The sequence below is a fragment of the Meleagris gallopavo genome, chromosome 16 (genome assembly GCF_905368555.1).
Source record: "Meleagris gallopavo chromosome 16, MGAL_WU_HG_1.1, whole genome shotgun sequence".
Taxonomy (NCBI): domain Eukaryota; kingdom Metazoa; phylum Chordata; class Aves; order Galliformes; family Phasianidae; genus Meleagris; species Meleagris gallopavo.
Genome location: NC_139419.1, coordinates 5,574,695 through 5,598,423, shown reverse-complemented (window position 1 = coordinate 5,598,423; position 23,729 = coordinate 5,574,695). Strand labels below are relative to the sequence as shown.

The 23,729-nt window shown below is 45.6% G+C and overlaps 1 protein-coding gene across 2 annotated transcripts; it reads left to right on the top strand.

The window, feature by feature from the left end:
• The first annotated feature begins 3,031 nt into the window (after window positions 1–3,031).
• SSTR5 (somatostatin receptor 5) lies at window positions 3,032–11,322 on the top strand. Of its 2 annotated transcripts, none has more exons than XM_085237670.1 (2): window positions 3,032–3,346; window positions 9,310–11,322. In XM_085237670.1, exon 2 carries the CDS (start codon window positions 9,374–9,376, stop codon window positions 10,484–10,486), a length of 1,113 nt encoding a protein of 370 aa, XP_085093796.1. In that variant the 5' UTR covers window positions 3,032–3,346; window positions 9,310–9,373; the 3' UTR covers window positions 10,487–11,322. The 2 variants fall into 2 exon arrangements, with proteins under 2 accessions (XP_085093796.1, XP_085093795.1); XM_085237669.1 differs by lacking the exon at window positions 3,032–3,346 and adding an exon at window positions 3,512–3,716.
• The last annotated feature ends 12,407 nt before the right edge of the window (window positions 11,323–23,729 follow it).

Genomic DNA, 23,729 nt, shown 5'->3' with positions numbered 1-23,729 from the left:
ATTCAAATAACAGCCAGTCAGGCCAGAAACAGGGACAGTTCATCAACTGCAACTATTGGTTAAAAAAAACACTTGAGGAGGAGCAAGCTCAGCCCCTTGGCCCATGTTTTCTCCTGCAAGAGCACTTGCAAAAGTCAGAGCCATCCATGATTGCACTGCCACTGTGGGGGATATCCTGGGCTGCTCAGCAGTGACCAACCAGGCAGATCTTTATGCATCTCTGCCACAGGCAATTCAACAATTCAGCAACAGATGGGCCTGTAATTACAGCCCATTTGAGAGATTTTTAATGCGCTGATTTGAAAGCCATTGATTTTTCTTCCTCATAAGGAGAACAACAAAGAGGAGAGAAAACACCTCAACCTTCCTGCGATTTCCACTGCTTGGCTTTTCACAGCATATTCTGCAGGCAAAGTGAAAACTTTTGGCTTCAGCCAGCCAAACCATGACTGTAATTGAATGGAGTAACTGTCTTCCAGTCAGAAGCTGAGCTGAAGCACATTTTCTGTGAGCTTTAAAGTGTTTTAGCTTAATGCAAACCAATCACCAAAAGAAAGAAAGACAAATCTCTGCTGCATGTGGAGTTTCTGGGAGAAGAAGAGATTGAAAACTCAACCCCATGGCTGTGGCCTCAGGTTGGAGAGGTGATGGATGGGCTTCTGCAGACAGTGTAGTCTGAAGCTTTGAACAGCAAATGGCACAAAATGGATCCATCTATTTCTATGGTAACATGAATAGCTCAGGACTAAATTATAGCCCAAATCCCAGCTGGGTTTGAAAACTCAAAGAGCAGCCATTCTCATCCCATAGGCTTGATGGTCTCCTTCCAATCCTCATGCATGTCCTTTTCCTCAAAACTGACAATATTAAAATATATATATATATATATATATATATAAAAATCTTAGAATCCTCAGAGGAAAATATATCTTAGCCTCCAGGCTGAGGCAAATTGAGTCTTAGGAGCCACAGCTTCATTCCCCACAACTTCTGGTGTTGCAGACTGCCCCACTGCAGCCCCGCTGTCCCATGCTCTGGGGAGTCTTGTGGGGGTGAGGGATGGATGAGGAACAACTTAGGATGGGTCACTTAGCTAAGAACATACTCGTCTCCTCACCATGGGGCAGATCCTTAGCATACAATCAGTTTTAGTGCAATGGCTCGAGAAATGAACTGGGAATAAAACACATTCTGTTCCTTCTCACTTCGTCTGTTCTCCAAATTTGGAAGACATCACTATTGCACTGCCATGGTTCTTCCAACCAGAGGCAATGCAGTCCCAAGTCTTCTGTTTCAGCATCTCCATCTAATTCAGTTCTGGACCCAAGTCTAACTCTGGGATGTCTTATGCACAGATAATTTCTCCCTCGCCAGCAATCAGTCTCTGTTCCTCACTGCCAGGTTCAACGAGAGCGACTGCTGACACGAGCTCTCCAGCAGTTCTTCCTTCTAAAAATATTGATCACAACTCATCTTTTCTGCTTCAGCTGAATGTTGACAAGCTGGCTCCAAAGGTGCAGGAGGAGCTTCCCATGCAACCTGTCCCTGCAGCTCCTCTGGAGCTGTCACCTCCTTCGTGTTACATGAAGACACCGTTTTAAAATGTAGCACAACCATTTGTCAGCAGTTTCATCATCACTCAAGATCACAGTTGGAAAAGAAGTGTTGAGGGATTGCGTTATGACACTGAACTTTGGTATGCGACAAGGAACAGCTAAATAAATAGGCTTGTATCCAAATTATGGCTATTTGGGAGGTATTTTTGCAGAAAGATGAGGAAAAAAAATAATAATGTGATTTGAGTTTCAGCTAAGGCAGCCCAGTCCTGTGTGCACCCATGTTTTTGTGCCAGGAGCTATTTTTCTTCCCATGTTTATAGGTCTGGCATCGCTGAACTTTGGTCTCTGATCAGGGCCATCAGCCACTGAAAGCATGGCAACAGGTAGTGTTCACAGATAGCCTTTGTGCTCCCTTCATTTAGTCCAGAAATACAGTGCTGCCATTGTCTCAGGTGGGTAAAGAACTCCATAAGCCTTGAGAGCTTTTGAAAATGCTTTCTCTGTCACAGCACAGATCCTGCTAGGAATACTTCTGGCAAGGTGCAAAGGCAGCTGTTTTCATCAGGGAAAGTTGGTGACTTTCATGTTTTCTCGGCAACTTTTTTTTTTATGTCACAAATACTAATAAAATGCTAATAAAATATATGAGGGAAATTCATTAAATTAGCCCTATTTTGATTCAAGCTGATATTCACAGTGGGGCTATTGTATCGCATTTTGCTTGGCACATTTTCAAAGAAGGTAATCAAAATCTCCTCTCCTCTTCTGTTTATCATCCCAAGTCTATTTTTATCAGATGATTCTCCCCATTGTCATGGGAAGAGCAGACTGGAGTCTTAGTTCAATTTAGCAATACATGACCATAAATACATCAGCAGATTGAATTAGAAAGTGACATGCCAAAAGCAGCTTTCTCCTCTCTTTTTTGCATTCACACATCTGACTCAATCACAGATCTCTAATTGAAAAGCCTCAGCGGTGGATTAAGATCATATACATTATTACGAAGCACGACATACCGTGCATGCTGATGACAGCAGGAGTTGTTGGCAGGGCTGAGAGCCCCGGGTTTGCCCATAACGTGTGCATGGGGACAGGCTGAGCTCTGGGTGGCACCACTATGGGTGTTCACATGTGTAACAGTGAAGGAAGAGTGCAGGGTGGAATACAACTGGAATTTACTTCCTGCATTCAAAGAGCAAAATATCTCAGTGGAACCCCAGTGAAGTCGGTGGGAGTTTGGGAGGGAGTAAAGCGATTACCAAGTTTAGCCTGACAGCCTGCATACCGAGCCCTGCATCTTTCTGCTAGCTGGCGATGTGAGATTCCAACCCCCCCCCCCCCACACACACACACACATAGGATTGAAGCTCTTGCAGGGTGCTGGCCGCGATCCTGTCGCTCAGCCTGCCCCACACTCCGTGCTCAGGGGCAGGCGTATAACACAAAGGTGACGAACACGACGGTCCCGTCTCATTGCCCCACAAGGAGCGAGCTCGGTCAGGCGCTGTGCGCTCGAGGGAGCAGCTGCGAGTGCCCTGCACTCTGGGAGGGGGCTCGCTCCAAATGAGCCTGCGGGAGTCTTTAAAAGCACTTCTCGGAACTGGGAGAGAATTAAACCGGGGGAGGAAATGCAGCTCTCCTTCGGTGCCCCTTCTCTGTCGGCACGGCGTGGGTGCTGCCAGCCCCTCCCAGCTCCCCCCGCAAAGCGCAGAGCCCTCATCCGTGCCGGGGGGCTGCAGCCTCTCGGGGGCCGAAGGATGGAGCAGCGGGGGAGGCACAGCCAGGTAAAGGAGCTCGGGGAGGAGGTACGGGTATGCGGGGAGAGCGCGGAGCATCCCGACGGCTCCCCACCTCCAGCCCAACTTTCTGCAGCGGGGGCGGCCTCAGGCTGCCTCCTCCCGGGCTGTAGCACCCCCCCCTGCTGCCACTCCGTTCCCTCCCTCCCTCCAGCCCGGGCCCGGAGCCCCGTCTCTCCTCCCCGGGGGAGCGGCCGCCGTCCCCGCCCGCCACCGAGGGGGGGTGGGAAGCGGCGGAGCTCGGGATGCGCTCCCGGCGCGGGGAGCGGCCCGGGCGGCTGCAACCGGAGCAGCGCGGCAGCCCCGGGGGGAGCGGAGCGGCTTCGGACCCGGCGGACAGCATTCCCTGCAGCTGCAGGTAATCGGTATCTGGGGAGAAGGGGGGCAGGGAGAGCGGCTGGGGGCGCCGAAAGGGATGGGAGAGGCAGGGAGGGATGGGGACAGGACAGGAGGGGGCTTTGCAGAGCGCTCCTCGCTTTTTGGGCTCTCTGGGATGAAGGAAGAACCGGAGCGCTCGGTCTCACTTGCAGCTCCTCCGAAGCAAGCAGCGATCCCGAGTCTGCCCTCCGCACGGGGTTTTTGCTGCTGGAGAGCGGAGCGGCCCCATCCCGCTTGGAAGGATGGAGAGATGCAGTGTTTGAAGCAGGACAATCCTTAGCGGTGCTCTAAAGCGGCTGCTTGAAAGGCACCAGCGGTCGGGATGCTCAGAGACAGCCCGACACACCGCCTGCCCGGCACTGCTTGAACCCTACTGTGACCCAAAAAGCTGCATAGCCTTGAATGCTCTCAGCCAGGCACGTCGCGGGATGGGGCACGGAAAGCTGTGAGAAGCTATTGCTGAATGTGTGATTCTCCTTAATTATAAAAGAGAGAATAGCAGGGGGGGTCGGGAGTGCTCCGGGATGGTCACTGAGAGGCTGACAGTCAAGGTCAGAGTGGAGTCCTGGGAGTCATCATCAGTCAGATTTGGGAGCAATGCTGTGTCCCAGTGCCTCGGTGTCTGACAGCAGCTTCCAGCATCTGCAGTCACAGGCACAGCTTGTTCTTACTCTGCCCAGACCTTTGCACTGAAGAGCAGGGAAAGAACACCCCAGCTAAGTTGTTTTGACCTTGCATACTTGTAAAGATAAACCAGAAGTTTCTAACGATACCAGGCAGTGAGGATGCCTGCAGGTCATACCATTACTTAGGGTGCTGGGATGCATGTTAGCGCCCGTGTTGGAAGCTTCAGCTCCTGGGGGACTCTGCGGCCGGGGCTTGGTGGCTGGAGCAGAACTGCACTGCTGGCATGGGGAGCATAGAAGCAGAGATGTCAAACTCAGAAGGGGGCAGGTGCTCCCAGGGCTCTCCTCCCAGAGGCAGTCCCTGTGCTGAAGGCATCTCTGCTCTTTCCAACTCTCTCTCAGCCTGGAAGCAGGTAAATTGCTCCTTAACTGAACTGCCTTTGATTCTGAAATCAGCTCAGTTTCAATAGATTGCAGGGGAGAAAAATATTTTGGTGAAAATCCCTGCTTGCACTGGGATTTGAGCAGCAGTGGGAGTTCAGCCCCAAACACACCTGCCCAAGTGTGAACACGGAGGTGTCAGGCTGTGCACCTTCCTCTGGCTCCAGCTGCTTAAATAACTGATCCAGAAGCCACATCAGCAGCATGTGACTTCACAGCTGTTCCTGTGACAGGACCCCCTCAGCCAAAAGTGAGTAATCTCTGAGTATAACAGAGCCTGAAATTTGTTCTTTGGGGAAGAAAAAGTATTTGGCAAAGGCAAAATTGCTTTATGGGCCATCTGCAAACTGAAAATAAGATCAAGTTATCAGGTAGGCTAACCACAGAGCACTGTAGGAAATGCTGGGCTGGGCTGAGGAGAGCAGTAAAGTGGTGCTGACTTGAAAATATAGTTCCTAGAGAAACTGATAGTGCTAGAAGTGGCAAGACATTATTCAATTTTGACTTCAGTTTATCTCTGTTTAATACCTATACAGCTAGTCAAAACAGAAAACCAATTTAGTGCAAGAAAGTTGTTTTGATGTATCTTCTATAGAGAAAAAATCAATCATTCCAGGGTTGGATTTTGTGTTTTTTGTTTTGAGGGGTTTTTTTGTTTGTTGTTTTTTTTTTTTTTTTGGAGTGAAATAGGCACCTGAGAAATACCAAACAGTAGAACTAACAAGGAAGGTGTTCCTATCTGAACTGAACGCAGTGGAATCCAGTGGGGGGAGATAGGGAAATCCAATAGTATTGTGTATGAAATGATGAGACTGATAAGCTGTTTCAGAGATGCTGGCTTTGTGCAGGTAAGCTACAGTTATCATAGCTGCAAGAAGTTGAAGCAGGTCTTGGCACGGTGCTGTATCCCTTCCCAACCCTCTCCCTGGGTAGCAGGGAGATTTCAGAGCTGCTCCCACCACTGCCTCCCCCCGTCTGTGCACCTACAGCTCACTGCCCGGCCTCTGCCTGCTGCACCCCTGCAAGTGTGGAGCCTGGGGCTGCGTGGGCTGAATTTGAAGAAGCAGATGATGAACATTCATCCCCCAAAGGGCAGAGTACTAAGGAGCAGAAGAGGTTTTTTCCTCTCTGTTACACCAAGTAGCTCTATTAACATGATGCAGCCAAGTCTATGGGATGGGGGAAGACATGACTGTCAGGTACTTCTTGGATAGTTACTTCTTAGATACTTACCCAGTTGTGTTTCTTCTAATTACTACCAAGACCATCTGCTTTAAAAGCAGATCTGAGTTACTATTTAGTCTATTGCTGTTATTCTGAATCTGAAAGCAGTCGCCTGCCTTTCTGTTGTTGTAATTATCTTCACAGCAATTATGTTTGATGCCGAATAAGAGAGAGTTATGATTCCAGTGGTAAATAGGCAGCAAGATCAAATCTTGACTCACCAAATTAGATTTCTTTGTGTAATTCCTTCTTGATCCTGGCTGTACCCAGCTCCGTCTTAGATGCAACACATCTCATAGCATTATTTTGCTTTGCTATTGAAACCACAGCCAGGAGGAATTTCAACCTTGATCCGCTTGGACATTCAGGTTTGTTCTTCCTCATGTTATGATACTTCAGTCACTAATAGGCTGCTGCATGCTATCAGATGGAGACCTGCTCTTCTGCCTGGCCAAAGCATATTTGTTTAGAACAGAGAGGTTTTCACAAAGGCAAATACTTTTTATTCCAGATAGCATGGTCTGTACCATAGCATCTCTGCTATTTCTTCTCTCTCACTTTTCCTGGATATGGACACAGGCAGTCAGACTTGTTCAGGTGAAGTGGATACCTGGCTTTTTTCAGGGTACTGCTCTGTAGAAGAAGTTGAATTATAGCAGTGTTTACTCTGGATCTATGTTCTTAGCTCCCTTCTCCTCTTTGGTTCATACATTAAGCAAGAAGCATATCATTTATGAAGTCTATTTATGAATCCATTTGGTGATACTGTGAAGTCTTCCAGTAGTACATCTAGGAGATCAAACACTAAAGGGAAAAAAATCTGGGTGAGAAAATGTCCCCTTGAGGTGTTTTTTATTAATCCATTAACAAAGAATACCAAAACAGGATATCATTCAGCATCTCTTAATTATATTTAGTCATCGTGTGTTGAGGTTCATGGTCGTTAACTGCTGTAGTGGCAATATCAGTTGAGACAAAATTGTGCTGTTGAGGGGAAAGCTATCAGGCAGGGGGAAATTCACCTATGTTGTTGTGGTTGTGCTCTAATGTATTCCAGGATATCAGTGGCTAAGATGTATGGCATCATGGTATAACTGGCTTAGTTAATGTTCACAATAACTGAAGAGCAGAACCCCCAAATACCAAAGAAATGGGGAGACCATCACAGCTGCTGCTGAAGGAGGCTGGAAGGGCTGACTCCTCCATGGAAGATGTACAAAGGTCCTTCCAGAAAATCTTTTATGTGATCACAGCTACCAGCAGTCAGAAGAGCCTGAGGCAAGCAGGGATGTTGTGCAGTAGGTTGTCTCTAGAGTGAGTAGGAATTTGAAGGCATCCATACAAAGAAACTCCTCTACATTGCTGCCTCCCTTAAAACTTGAATGCTAAATGTGGTGGAAAGTGCATCAGGCTTGAAGAAGATGCTGTGCAATTTCTATAGTCAACTATTTCAGTGATACATAGTGTGTGGAAAGAAGAAGCAAAGTTAGAAGAAACACGTCCACCCTCATTTTTGCAAGTGCTGGGATGGGAGCTGCACACTGCTGCACTTCCTGACCTTCCCTTCCTGATCCTTTTGGAATTAGAAGGTCTTTAAGGTCCCAGACAGCATCGAGACCCCCCCAGATACCATAGCAGCTTATTCAGAACCCATAAATTCTCTCCCCATTTCTCATCTCCATCTCCAAGCCAGCATTTGTTTGCACTTTGGCAGCTCTCAGCTTTACTGTCCCTGTTGCCCTGGATTTCTGATTTCTCTGGTACATCTCCTCCTAGCCACAGAGTTACATGTGAGACACCTACTCCCCATCTGCACGTTTCCAAATCAGAACAGCGTATTTATGATCACTACTGGTAGCTGGAGGGACTTCTCCTCTCACCCACTGCAGTTTTTCTCACCCAAAGAGAAAGCACAGTAACCAGCTCATGGAGGTGTTTGCACTCCTCTTAGAGACAAGACTTTTGCAAGTTTACATGATGCTGAATCTTGCTTTTGCTTGAAAGCGTGGACACAATGTGAGCTGGGTGTTTCTGGCTTAATCTTGGAGCCAGATTCAGGAAGGTTTATAAACATCTACTTAGACCATGCTCAGACAAAGAACTAATAAATATCCTTGTGAATCAAGCACGCCACAGAATCAAAGCTGGAGAAAATTTCAAGCATTTTCAGACTGTCTGACAAAAAGCATATGCCTTCATCAAATCAGCTCAGCTCTCCATGCTTTCAGAGGCTGCCCACCACATTTTGGATCTCATGTAGAAGAAGTGAGTTTCCGAGATTAAAAGGCACATTTCTGGGTGAGAGGAGAGGGATTCAGAAACATTAATGGGAGCAAAATCTTGAGAGATAGAAAAGAAACAGTTTGTTCCTTTCCTTTGGCGAATATTCTCATCTGTGTGTGGTTTGCCTGACCTGGCGGAAAAGAGGTCCCAGAAGTGGTGCCTTCCATTTGGGCATTCATTGATTTTTTTTTTTTATAGGGTTTTGTCAGTTGTTATGGAGGGTTTTGTCTCCCCACCTACACAGCTGCCGTGTGCTCTGGAGGCTTTCAATTGGCTCTGCCAGGCAGCAAGTGGCATTTGAATATATCAACTGAGACTGTTTCTATGTAAACAGGGAGACCTGTGAAACATTGCAGCGGTGCTTCAGATGCAAAAAGCCAGGAGCTATCTTTGGCTCTGGGTTGTGAAAGCCCTCCAAGCTGTGCAGGAGTGAGATGGGGCTGTTGACTCCTCAACCTCTCCGGGCACCTTGGCCAAAGCAACAGCAGGAGAGCACCAAGCTGGACTTTATAGCTTTTGATGCTAGAGCCAGGGTGGTACTTTCAGATGGTCTTATGTGTATTCACTGTATCATCTAAAATTACTTTCTAAGTTGTTTTCTATATCAGATTGTAGACAGAAAACTAAGAGGGGAGGTAGGTTTTGGGTTAGTGTGTTTTTGTACCGGTTCACTGGAGGAAAGCTGCTATCTCTGATTGTAAATTGTGATGGCCATCACGCTCTCTCATCTCCCTTGCATTTCCCAGTGGGTTGCTTTCTGTGTTACTGCATGCAGCTCCTTAAAATTAAACAGAAACCATCAACTGTATGATCGCTTGGGCTCTCATTATGAGATTCCTTTGTCCTGGCCTTGCTCTTATCACACATGCTGAATGTATAATTCAAACAGAATTCTGACTACAGCTAGGAAACTAAATGATGTGTAAATCTTTGAATTCACTTTCTCTTCCTCTTTTTCTCCCCTCTCTTCTTTTTTTTTTTTTTTCTTCCTCTTTTTAGGAATGAGATGCCCATGAAGTTTAATCTCTGTTAGCCTGAAAAGAAAAACTGGGGAATAAGAGTTATGGATCCTTTATACTTTTCTAATGCATTTAACATGGACTCAAGTTCCAGTGATTTGAACTCCTCGCTGCTGACAAATACCACAGAGAATGGGACACTCTCAGAGCAGCTCCCATTCAAATACATCCACAAAGTCCTGATTCCCATCTTTTACATCCTTGTATGTGCAGTTGGACTCAGTGGCAACACATTGGTCATTTACGTGGTTTTGCGTTATGCCAAGATGAAAACTGTCACCAACATTTACATCTTGAATTTGGCTGTCGCTGATGTACTCTTCATGCTGGGCCTGCCCTTCCTGGCCACCCAGAATGCCATCTCCTACTGGCCTTTTGGCTCCTTTCTGTGCAGGCTGGTTATGACCGTAGATGGTATTAACCAATTCACAAGTATTTTCTGTTTGACTGTGATGAGCATGGACCGCTACCTGGCAGTAGTTCATCCCATTAAATCAACCAAGTGGAGACGTCCCAGGGTGGCCAAACTCATCAGTATGACTGTCTGGACGTTCTCATTCCTGGTGGTGCTTCCAGTCTTCATCTTTTCAGATGTGCAGGAAGACTTTCACACCTGCAACATGAACTGGCCAGAGCCTGTCAACATCTGGTCTGCAGCGTTCATCATTTACACGTCGGTCCTTGGGTTCTTCGGTCCTTTGTTGGTGATCTGTCTGTGCTACTTGCTAATTGTGATTAAAGTCAAATCTTCAGGGATTCGCGTTGGGTCTACGAGGCGCAGGAGATCAGAGAGGAAAGTGACCAGGATGGTGGTGATCATTGTGGTTGTCTTTGTGTTCTGCTGGCTCCCATTTTACATGATGAACATTGTCAATTTGATATTTATACTGCCAGAAGACCCTGTGCTGGTGGGGGTGTATTTCTTCGTGGTGGTCCTGTCCTATGCGAACAGCTGTGCCAACCCTATTCTTTATGGATTTCTTTCTGACAACTTCAAGCAGAGTTTTCAGAAAGTCCTTTGCCTCCGAAAGGGCAATGGCATAGAGGATGGTGACCCCATTGAACATAGGCAAGAGAACAGCAGTCGTTTGCAGGAATCAATGTTAACCCAGAGGAATATTGAATTCAATGGACACATGCAGACTAGCAAGGTGTGAGGGCATGGTCTGGGACTGCCAAGAACTTGTAGACCTGGAGAACTTGAGACTTAAGGGAAGGATGAAATCACCACTAAAATCTGGAGGCCCACCAGCTCCAATTAGTGTACAGAGTCTTCTTTTCACTCCCTTCCCCTTCAAGCTAAAAGTGCTCTGGGTTATACTGAGCTGTGTGAAGTTCTTGTGGTGTTCTAACTAAGGCAGTCAGATGTATGTTACTGCTTCCTGTACTCTAGAGAGCCGGTCTACTGGTAGCCACTGCCAGCTTTGTCCTATTTCAGTAATCCAAAACAACACTAAACCTGTCCTAACTATTTTGTTAAGCTGAGCTCATGGCTGGGGTCAGCTCAAAACAGAAAACAGCTCAAATAATTCCTGTGAAAATACCTTTGAAAGTCTTCAAGGGAATCTCTTAGAAGAAAATACACTATTTCTCAACAGAAGTTTCACACAAAAAAAAGTCACAGCACTGATCTTGAAATTATGTAAAATCCATTGTTTTAGAGTGCTGTGTAGTCCACTTGCATTGTTTTACTGTTATTAATCCATGTAAACCTCAAAGTTTTGGGGAGTCTTTCAAATAGTAGGAAAGAATAATAATGAAAAAAAAAAAAAGTAGGAGAAAAATGTTGAAAGATTCAACATGTTCATAATACTTTCACATTCTAAACCAAACTGCATATAAAATGTAATGTAACCACTTTATTATTATGTAAGTCAAAATGATCGTGAAGTGCTGGCAAGCTGTTGTGTATATTTATTGGTTCTGAATGTAAGTATGGATGTGAATTTAAGCTGTATTTTCAGAAATTAAAACAAGTTCAACCCCTTTCTGACTTTCTGTTGCATAGCTTCTTCAAGCATTTTCTGAAACAATGCAAACAAAAAGATACAGCTGAGTCTTACCTCATCGTGGATGCAATAGAGTTTGTTTGGATGGGGTCAATATGGGAACCTCAGTCCTGCTCAGACACCGAAGTTGTTGTGTCTTATGGTGCTTCAGAGCTCAAGAGATAAACAGAGACCAAGTGACTGATGTGAGACCATACAGCAGGATGGGGAACAAGGAGCAGGATGCAGATTTGACTCCTGCCTCACAGCTGACCCAAAAGACTTGCACTGTTGAGTGAGGGATCTTCTACCATGAAAGGACGAAAACAAATTACAGGTTTGTTTTAATGTAGGCAAAAGGTATTTAATCTCTTCAGAAATTGCTTTATGCCACTGCTGTCACCCACGCAGGTCAAACAGTCCTGCAAGGAAATTTATTTGTGTGTAATAGAATGCAGGGCAGTGAGACAAAAGGAGAGAGCATCTCAGCTATTCCTTCCAACTTTTGTGGCCTTTAGCATCTCTAGGGGACATGGCTGGGCCCCAGCACCAGCAGTAAATATCAGCCTGACAGTGTACAAATAAGGCAGGTTATTCATAAAAACTCCTGACAGAGCATGAAACTGACACGGATCCCCTCAGGGCTGCAATACAGTGAAGGATGGGTGAGAATGGAGAGATAGAGAACCCCAGTGTTGAGATTACTGCAGAATTTGGGGCAAGGACTGAGCACACCAGGCACACACTCATAGGATTCACTGATTCCTAGATTCTCACTCCTACCTAGTGCTGTTGGCTGCATATGCAGCATTTTCCTTCTTCGTGCTGTCATTCTCAGTCACACTTGCATTCCCCAAGCACAAGAACTTACTGGATGCCATGAGAGACAGCTGTGGGGTAAGTACAGAGCCTGCTGTGCCTCAGCACAGGGGCATTTGGGCTTCTTGCAGTAGCCCACCTTCCGTGCACCTGCACTATACCAGAAACTTTAATTCAAAATTACAGCACAACCAGACATACATTGATTAATTAAGTCAAGCAAAATCTATTCTTTCTGGAATTATCAGGCTGTTCAAGGTATAAATCAACTCTCTTATCAGTTTTTTAGACACATGGAGTAATTAGTGCAGGTCTTCATGTCATCTTTGCCAACTCCATCTGCCTCCAGTTGATTAGCCAGAAGTTCTTCTCCAGTGACAGAATTAGAAAACCCATTTTAGTTCACAGATCAGTTTGCAAGCAGCGGTAATAATTGATGCTCTCACAGAGGGAGGGTGCCTTGCATGCACAACATCAGTAGCTTGCTCTGTACAAGCGCAGTTTGCATGGTACATCCATGCCATCCTTCGTCCATCACAAGCTTCAGTTCAACAACAGTTGACCAACATCTGGCCATGAGCCAACAGTATGCCCTGCTGGCCAAGAAGGCCAATGGGACACTGGGGGGCACTGAACAGTGAGGCCAGCAGGTGGGGGAGGTGCTCCTCCCCTCTGTCTGACCTGGGCTGCTGCATCCAGTGCTGGGCTTCCCAGCCCCAGGCAGACAGGGAACAGCTGGAAGAGTCACAATGAGGGCTGCAGAGATGGTGGGAGCCTGGAGCACATCCTGATGGGAAAGGCTGAGAGACCTGGGCTGTGTGTCTGGGGAAGAGTAGGTTGAGAGGGATCTCATCAATGCTTGCAAGTATCTAAATGGTGAGGGTCTGGAGGATGGGGCCACACTCTGTTTGGTGTCACCCAGTGACAGGACAAGGGGCACTGGGCACGAACTGGAGCAAGTTCCACACAAACATGAGGAAAAACTGGGAGAATGGTAGAGCCCTGAAACAAAACATCCAGAGAGGAGAAGAAATTTCCTTCCCTGGAGATATTCAAAACTCTCCTGGATGCGTTCCTGTGCAACCTGCTCTGGAGCACCTACTTCAGGGGTTTGGACTCAGTGATCTCCAGAGGTCCCTTCCAACACCTATGATTCACTGATTCTGTGATTCTGTGACATGGCTCTCAAATGCATTTCCTCTGAGGATCAGATGCCTCTTTTAAACATCTTTCAAACCAAGGGTTTATGTGAGTGCTACTTTAAAAATAAAAACATATTACTGGAATGAATCACGCACCTAGAGAGTAAGCATTATAACAACAAGTGCATGATAGAACAAACTTGAAAACCAAAGAAAATTAAAAACTCCTCAGCAGATTAGGTAAGAACAGGGAAGAACTGAAGAATACTCACAAGACCAACACTTGAGCAAAAATTGGCAGCGTAGAAATATCAAAGATTTCTGGGTAGCTTCTTACTCACCCCTTAGGGAAAAGCTAATATTCATTTCAAACCTCTCTGATCACGGGAGAGAGCTAAAGAGGTGTGATAAATGAAGATGTAGAGTTTTATTGCTCCATCACATTAATATGGTGCAGTATCAGGTGATAGAAGTGTAACAGTAATCTGGTGCATTAGAGATGCTCTGTTTTTCTTTCCATGATGATTTTATAACATGCTGGAAAGAAAAGTCAACAGTGTTTCATGCCAAGATGCTTCATAAACATTAATATAGTGCTAACAAAAGCATCATCTTTTACCACAGAGGAAGAGTTTTATTGCAAACTATAAGCACTTGGTGTACCCAGCAAAATTTCCCTGTTCTTTTCTCTGATTCCAAGTCAGTTCAGCATGCATTGCACGGAGTCACGGTGCACTGAGTATAATCTATAATGTTCTTTAGGGTTATGCTAAAGAGACTGCCCTCATAGGTGTAAAAAATAAATAATTTATACACTGAGCAAAACAAACTCCAAAGTTGCTCACATCTTTTCTGGGTCTACTAGCACATCCAGGCTGAGACGGACATCACTTCAGGGCTGAGCCAAAGTGAAGCAAATCAGCCTTGATTTCAGTGTGATGGCAGATTTGCAGGGCACAATGAAGGGCTGGACCTTGCTAATCACTTGGGAGTCTTCAGTGACCCATTTGATGTTCTGACCACAAGCGATGAGCAGAAAGTCATTAAGGATGCTGGGAAGCATGATCTCTGCTCATGAAGCCAGTGATCCTCTTGTCATTGGTTTCAAAGGAAACACATTTTGTTGAAGCACTGAAGATTAACTCCTTGCAAGAATGGCATCAGAATGTGGAAAAACTCAAAGGTGTCTGAATTTCTTTCTAATTCTTCTCTTGATTCAGAGTGGGGCAGTAGGACTGGGATTCTATTAATCTACCATAAAGAAGTGAAGAATACATTTTGTAAATTGTGCAGCATTTACTCATGAGATTGAAAGAGCCTTTCCATTAGGGTAATGATTGATTTGTCTTCTAATTTAAAAAGAATCAGAACTAATTTTATTTACCAAGCAGAGAAATTGTCACGGTCCTGTGAATGAATAAATGTGCACTTCTGCAGAAATACTTGTTTTGCAAACACATTTAATTTAATGCAATATATTCCCATAAAAACATCAGAAGTAATGAAGAGGCGATGACTCTGCCTTGTTATGCACACTCTGAAGAAAGGGTGGGCTTGAGCTTATGCAGCAGCTTAGGGCTCCAGAGATCTTGGTTCAGTTCCTCGTTTTAAACTTAAAGCCTTTTCCAATGTCATCTCCAATGTTTTCCACCCGTAAAATAACACAACACTTCTTTTGGTAGAAATGTAGAATCATTATGGTTGGAAAAGCCCTCTCAGATCGCCAAGTCCAACCCCAACCCATCCCACCATGCCCACTGACCTTGCCTCTCAGTGCCACTCTTCCACTGTCCTGTGCACTTGGAATATTTCAAAGTCCCACCACAAGGGGCTTTTACACCATGAAGTGTGCATCAGTTTTTTGAAAGTTTACATCTCTCTTTTTTTGGAAGCTTACATCTTTTTTGGAAGCTTACATCTATTTTATCAAAGTCGTGCAGGAATAGTATCTTTTTTTTGAAAATGAGAAGTTTTGCTGCATTGATTTTATGTCTCTTTGACATAGCTCTCTTTCCTCTTATCCAAGTGGGGCTTTGCAGGTAAAAGCTGTGCTCAATGGGCAATCAGGTGGCTCTTACCAACAATGCATCTCCTGAAAATGTGCAGCTGGCTCTGGGCACTGTAAGCATTCTAGTCATTACCTTCTCCAACAGGGACCACTTCAGAAGGAAATTGGGTTTCGGTGTGGCACTCTTGGGATGAGGAGGGTTGAGTAATGGCCCACCTGCTGCATTAACACAGAATCCATTGGCTTTGTGGCTGACAACAAGCCATGCCAAGCAACACCCCCTGGGACCAGGGCAAGTACTCAGTGTCACAGGTAGCAGATGTGGATGATGCTTGATGGCTACAATAATGATTAAACAATCTGGCATGAGCCAGATAACTTTTGTCAGCATTTAGGAATTATATATGTGTGTGTGGTATATAGGCTAGAAATAATATTCTCACATTCTGGAGAAAATGCAGGTGATTTGTACACAGCAGTATAAGTGGAGGAATGAAATCTGGGTGAGGCCTTGGGAAATCTCATCTCTAAAGCACTTGAAGGAGCATTCCAGCACACCGCATGAAACAGGAGCTTTGACATCCTGAGTGCTGAAATTGGAACAAAACCTCCGTGTTGGTGTTCCTGCGGCCAGCCAGGCTCACTGTGATGTACCTTACCTACGTGCTGCCACATCTGATCCCACTCAGCCCTGTCTCCATGCTGCAGGTGCTGCTGTGCTGCCCATGGTGGGGCAACGTGCTCTGCACTCCCACAAACTCAACAACCCTCTCCAGCATGACCACAGTGCCCAGCACCTTCTGTGGATGAATTACATGGTGTCTGCCAGATTGTGCTGATGACTAAATTCAAAGCACAACCAGTGGAAGGGTTCTGCTGGTGCTTTATAACCAGCTGTGTCTTATCTAAACGGTATTGACTGACTTTATTCTCTGCTTGTTGCTAGTGACTGGCAAACAAATGACTGCACTGCAAAGGTACAGTAAGGATTACAAAGTAGTGAAATATATTGTCTCTTGCTAAAATAACATAAAACAGGCAGGGAACCGTTTTGCCAAATTATAGGCACTCAAAATGAGGCATGATTCTAATTCACATTAGAGCAAATCTCTGGCTAAATAGACTGAGCAGACAGAGTAGGGTATTTTAGGCAGACTGTGTCTTCTGCCCTTTGGACAATGAAGAGCAACTGTGGTCACCCAGCAGTCCTTGGGGTGTCACTGTCTGGGTGTGACCAGGCTGAGCAAATATCATCAGCTCTTCTGGTCTACAGAGAGTGAAGAGCAGAGCTCTGCTTGGCCCCAGCCATGCTTTGCTACCCTTCAGTGAGATAAATACACCAGCTGCAAACTGGCTCCAAATGTGGCACTGAGGTGAGTCAGCAAAATAGAAGCTGAGAGCTGGCCATGGCTCTTCAGATGTCACAAAGCTGCAGATTTCAAACAACTGATGCTGTAAAGCTGAAGCAATCTAACTACCACCAGTGGCATCGCTGGTACCTGGTTCTATGCCTTCAGGCATCTGTGGTGAGTGTTGAAGGCACTAGGCATAATCAGTGACTGTCCCCTTTCCTTTGGCAGAGCAGAGACAGTGAATAAATGCTACCTGCAACTAGGCCATCCCTTGAAGGAATTAAATCATTAAGGAAACAATTAAGAGTTGGAAGCTTGGTTTGAGGGGTGCAAGACGAATGGTAACTCGATGAAGGACAAAGAAACTTGCAAAAGTAAAGGGATGCTGTAGCAGAAATGCTAAGTCACAGCTTGAAACAGTGATTGAGCAGCTGGTAGGATAGCTGGGCCAACCCAGGGGAGCTCAGGTGTATGCAATGCACCGGAGTAACCAGAAGGGTTGCAGCCAGGATCCACCCCTACTCAGACCTTATTTAATGGCTGGCAGTGGAGGTGAGAGTATCTTGTTGGAGATCCCTGCAGATCTGAGGTCTTCTAAAGGTGAGCACCTTTTTTTCTTTTATTTCTGTGCCTATGGCTATTCTACTTGGGCAAATGCTTGCTGTAGCCTAAGATCTTGCTACTCTCATATTATTGCTGTTCTTCCCGTCATGTTGTAGACACTATCAAGAGTGACAGATGAATGGAAAAGGATTTTTTGAGATGAATGGAAGGTATTTGCAGATATTCTTAATTGCTGAAACCAAGTAGGATGTGCATTCAGATCCAACTCAATACTGGGATGGAATGTGGAGTTATGCATTTTCCTCTTTTCACATGATCTGGTTTCCAGACAGATAAAAAAAAAAAGAGGACTTTGACCGACCCAATCTAACCATTTTTCATGTTGGATGACAAGGTTCAGGACACCTCCTATAAGCTTAGGCACGGGAGATGTTTGTAAAAATTCAAGCCTGGGGCAGCCAGGTAAGCTATCAGCCAGGCTGCAGCACTACCTGCCAAAGCAAGCTTCCAAACTGACAGGAATGGATTATTAATTCTCCTTTTCTCCAACGATGACAGAACAAAAGAGAACATATTTCTTTTTCTTGTCCACTGCTAATGTTTCAAGCTAAGCCCTAGCAATGAAATGCCCCGTCCGGTCCAAAAGGCATTTATATGCAACCATTTTTGTGTTCAGCCTTTCAGTTCACTGAGAGTGAGATTTATGCTCTGAAGGATGATGAGAAGGGGCATGTTATTAATCATGAAATCCATCATTTGTCTAAAAACCTGATGGAAAAGGTCCCACTGAGATACTAACTCTGTGTTTGCTAACTCCTGAGATTGCTCCTGGGATCCAACCTGATTCACTTCTGAGTGGCAACATGTGGGCACATGAAGGCTCTGCCTGTGCTCAGCACAGCTGCCACATGCAACAGCAGAAGGAAAAGACCATCCATGGGGACCCTGGCCCCCATAGCACCCATCCCAGCTCACCACCCCACCCACTGGGGTGATGTGGCTCCCTGCTGCTGTAATAGTATGAATGAGCCCTCCCTTAGCCCTTTCAGTCCAAATCAGACCAGTTAACAAAGCTTTCATATTGAAACACTCATCTGGACTCAAATGAGTTGGCTGGTGGCTTTTGCATAGCATTTTTTTCTTGTGCATTACTTGCATTTATCAACTGATAAATCAGTGCTATCACAGATCTTGTGATGCAGTAATGGTGATAGATAGCCACTCTCTTTCCTGCATGCCTCTCCTCTCCCCCCCTTCTTGTTTGCTTTTTTCGGTGCAAGTTTCTGAATGTTTTATTTTCTCTCTGTTTTGATCCAGCTCTGGGGTTCGGCTGAATGATCAAAGTAGTCAGAGCATGGTGAATTGCATTCTGTCCTCAGGTTATGTCCATGCAAATCAAGAGCAGCAGGAAACTGTCTTGGACTTTCAAAAAGGTGGCTGAAAGAAGAATTGGCCCTGAGGTCATTAAAGGGGAGTCGGTTGCACGGATTTTAAGAAAGCATTGATTTTGTGACAGGGAGTGAAGCTGGTATGGCACTAATGTGGGTGCCAAATCCATCCAGAACATGTAGGATCAATAAGGATGAGGCCATCCCATTAGACCTCAGCCCAGATAGGCAACTTGATGGAACCTGGATGGAAGTGTTATGGGGAAAAGCTGCAGCCTGGTCTGGCATTGTATCACTGTGGTCTAAAGCCTACTTTTGCTGTCACACAAATCCATCCATGTAAATCCAGCCTAGCAGGCCCATGGCAGCTATTTAACCTTTTTGGTGTATATTGATGTAACCATTGATTTTTTTTTTTTTTTTTTTTTTTTTCCCCCACTGATATTGGAGATAAGCCAGCTATTAGCGAGTATGCTTATTGCTGTAGTGTGTAGACACCCAGAAGAGTACTCCTTCATGCCTGGAGTTGCACATACTCCCCCTGTGTGCCCTAAGCAGCAGTGGTGGAAGAAGCAGGGCATCCCAGGAGGGCAGAGTGGTGCTGGTATGCTTACGTGCTGTCCAAATATGAAAAAAAGCACTTGGTCTTCATCTGAAAAAGATGTAAATGAGAGAGTACTGGCGGAGAGATGGGGGAAGGCAGCAGGACAGGCAGTTCTGAGGGCTCCTGCAGCTTGTCTGCATTTCAGGTTTTCCATCTACTTCTTTCTCTGTTCCTGCTCAGCTTGTGATTAACATTAGCAGCTTTCTGCCATCACATTCTATATGTGCATAGTATATGATGGGACATGTCTTCAGCTTCCAAGTAACAAAACAAAAATGACAAAAGCTTTCTGCCTTACAACTCAGCAGCAAGGGGACTGTTTTCCACAGGGATTTTGGAAGTGGGAATCAGTGCTTTAACAACTCCTGCTTCCTCAACAGTTGTTGTGGACCTCAGGATCTAACTCATGGAATGCAATTCAGCTGTCTTTCTGGGATGTGTCCCTCATGCTCCATCTTTGGTACATGCCTGCCTTCACCCATCATTCACTCCTTTTGCAGTGCTTCCTGCACTCCAGACCTAATTTTTTCCTCTTGTGCTGTTTTGTGATTGCATATTTTGCTGCTCTATAGGGAAAAGTTCTCCTGTTGATTGATTCTTTTTCTCCAGTTGCTACTGCTACCATTGTTTGCTCCATAGCTGCATTATCCTACACCTCATCTGCACTGCTCTTGTCCAGGCTCCCTTGTCCCTACATTTTTCTCTGATCTTTGTCAGAGAGGATATTTATAGCATCTAGGCACCAGATCTGAGGCAGGGAAGGCTGCAATAGTGAGTACGTGGCTGACGGAGGCAGTGCTGGGTGGCTCTAGATGCTTCCAGATGTGAGCTGAGTTTGCAAACCTCTGAGTTTGGGGATGGTTCTGAGTGTACATACCCAGCAGTGAAGCCATAGACAGCTCATTATCTCAGGAGGAAGAGGAGCTGTGCAGATCTGTATTGTACCACAGGCACAAGGCCATCTAGAAAACTGGATGTGGGCAACTGAGTCCCACTAGGCAGCTGAAGGCAACACATGGTGGCAGTGAAGATTTTCCTCTTCTATTTAACACTGACAAAGACTAAATGTGGAATTTCACCATCCAGAGAAATCAAAGTTCTGCAAAGGGTCTCCTGTATCTTTTTCCTGAGAAGGACAACATAGTGGAACTTTAAACTGAAGAAATAAATGCCTGCAGATGTGTAAATGTTGGCCAGATGCTGCCTGGACACACTGCTCAGATGGAGAAGTGGGGCTGGTCTGCTGGCACCAGCGTGTAACTGCTGGTGGATTTCACCACCCACTTATCCTATCTTCATCTATGAAATCAGCCAGGAACATCATCTGCTTTGGAAGGGAAAAGGTCTTTAATTCACAAAGATGTATGGGAAGGAATTAAACTTGACATCGCATTAGTAGAACAAAGATTTTTCTCTCCTTCCTTTGTAAAATCTGATCATATGTGGAACTGGCCAAGAGAAGTTTTATCAGAAGTAGATAGAACTGGTAGCAGAGCAGGGAGCGCAGAAGTGCTGGCTGTGCTTATGTGCCAGAGTTCTTTATTTGGCCATCCCTTCTATGGGCAATCACAGCCTCACACAAGCAGGGAGGCACCAGAAATCAACCTGCCAACAACCAGCTTGTTGCCCACCTGAAGTGTTTGGCTTCATTCCAAACCTGCTGCTGTCAGAGCTTGGAGCATGCAAAGCTGTGGTGGGATTTAGGGACATGGTTCCTTTCAGCACAGCATTCCTCAGGTCAAGCCTGCACCGGATACCACCCAATATTGCAAGGAGGAAACCTGTTTCTGCATTATCCTAATGCTGGGAACTGTCTGCTTGCCTTTGATTCACTTTCAGCCCTGTTTCCTCTGGTCCCAAGTCAACATTAATCTTAATTATGTCTCAGCTAACAAGCCTCTAAGAGTTTATTAAACAGGCTTTTGTGTTCCCTAATTGAAAATCTCAGCGCAAAGCGTTTCCACTCTCATGCTGTTTGACAAATGGCAATGGGAGGTGGGTGGAGGGGAGAAGGACAGGGTACTGATGGCAGCCCTGCTGCATGCTGGCAGGAGTGGATGGGGAGAGCCAGGAAGTCTGCCTGCAGCACAGTGATCCTCTTGGGAGGGTGGTGGTAACTAAAATGCCCATCATCAGATTGCCTGATGGATATATGGAGCATCATGTGGCCACTAAATGTCTCTTAGAAGAGAAGGAAAGACTGCCAGGCACCGTGTGTGTTGGAGTGCTCATCACATCCCTACCTGAGAGGAAGCGTTGATCTGCCTGAGGGCAGGGGGCCCTACAGATGGATCTGGATAGGATGAATGGGCTGAGATCAATGGAATGAGCTTCAGTGAAGATGAGTAGCAGTTCCTGCTCTTTGGTCACAACAACCTTATGGTGGAGATGGGTAGGCAATTGGATTTGATGGTCTTGTAAGTATTTTCCAACCTAAATGAGGTTGGAGCCTTGCCAAGGCTCTTATTCTTCTCATCCTCAGATCTGTCTCACCTCATCTTTTTCCTATTGCAACTCTTCTTCTCTCAGTGGGATCGGTGGGTCTGCCACTCAGGCAGGATTGTCACAGCAGGAACTGCAGTCAGGGGTCATGTCATGCACTACAAGAATTCGCAAAGGAAGTTGGTGTGGAAAGGTTTGGGATCCTGGTTTTGAATAGGGGCCACACTGGCCCCTCTGCTGTTCCTGTTACCCCTGAGTCAGGATTGGGACCATGGTTGCTGGAAAATAGATGTTCTGGCGAGAAGCCTGCCTGCCAACATTTTCGTTGATAATGTAGCAATGCATCATATTTAATGAGCAAATTTAGGAAAGCTTTCAATGCATCAATTTTCAGATAAGACAGCCAAATGACCTTTCCAACAAACAACTGTCTGGGGAATTTGGTTGCATAACAAATGCTTGTCTCCAGCTGGGATCTGAGGAGGGAGAATAACATTCAGCTGCAGCTGAGAGCACACATAGGTTCTGATTCCAACCCCAGGAAGAATCCAGCCCCAATTCAGCTCTGTTGGCGTCCAAGGCATTGCTTCCTCAGCATGGCCCAGTCAGTGCAGCACAGTGTAAGCCTGGCAGCTCTTTCTCAAGCCCAGGCTTTGCTTTCCAGGAGCTGCTCTTCTCCTTGCATTTCTCCACAGCTCTTCTCCACCTCCAGCTTCCCCAGTGCTGTGCAGCTGCTGCTTCATGAAATCCTCTCCTCATCCCAAAACTCTTCCCAGGATAGAGCTGTATTTTCCAAAAGCTCCACTTGCTCTTTCTCCAAGTCCCATCTACATACTGCTCTCGAGGAGACATGGGCTTCCCCCGCATCTTGGCAATGGGCTTCTGAGCAGCCAGGCAAGCTGAGAGCACCTCTGAACACGTTTTGTCAAAACATGTCTTGCTTTGACAGAGACTGACAAATTCAGATGAAAATCTGTCCTCCCAGCCAGCTGTTCCCAGAATGCAAGAGACAGAAGTGATGCTCCCAACACGCAGGGTTTTCTAACGCACTGTGAATCTAGTCACTAAGCCTGAGGGACTGACTGACATTTTTAATACCTCGACAGACAATTCATCAAATTAAAACTATCCAACTTTAAATACTCCTTTTTTGGCCAGCCTTCCTTTTCATTAAAGTATAACAAATACTGCACTGCTTACAACAAATATTCACGTGCTCCTGAAGGTCAAGGAATCCTTGTCCTGTGCCTGTTTGAGTTTGACTTTCACAATGTGGCAAAATGTATTTGCTTGTTGCCACCTTTGCTTAAGTCCCCAGCTATGAATATTCATTGGCCATCATATGGGTCAATCTAGAAACAGATTTTCAACAGTTAGGAACAAAAAGGATTTTGCTGGAATATGCATACAAAGGAAAACATACAATAGTTAGGGTAAAGGAACACCTTTTTTAAACATATCACTTTTTCTTCCAATAAAAGTGACTATAGGTGAGGGGGAAAGTCATGGATCGTATGTACAAGTGATATTGCAGAAAATGACAATTCCAAATGGTGGAAATCAGAGGGGGATGGAAGTGACATGAGGATTAATGTGCTTCACTGGAGGCTTTAGAGCTCCTGGATTTCAGCAGAGGCACAAATGGACTCCACCAAAATCAGGACCTTTCTCTGGTTGCTCTCTAAGGTGATACCCAGGCTTGTGTAGAACTGGTGGATTTCCATTGAGTAAGAGCAAAGCTAAGGATGTTATTTTTTATTCCTTTCCTCCTTGAACTGCAGCAAAACATAGTCTAATTTCAAAGATCAATACTGCTGGAGTGCCTTAAGGCAATCCTCACTGCAAGTGCCACAAGTCTGGAGACCATCTGTCAGAACCACATCTGAGGCTTCATGCACCACCACCTTCAGGGACTGGGAGAGCACTGGGCCCCAAATTCAGACAGACAGCCTAAAACCTGCTAGAAGCTGGGTGTTGAAGGTTACAAGCATATTGCTGAGACTTGTGCTGTTGTAGGGGATCAAAACGTGGCTTTGGCCAACAACCAAGGAGCTACAACTTGTTGCTGCATCAGCTTGGTCATGGCACAGCCT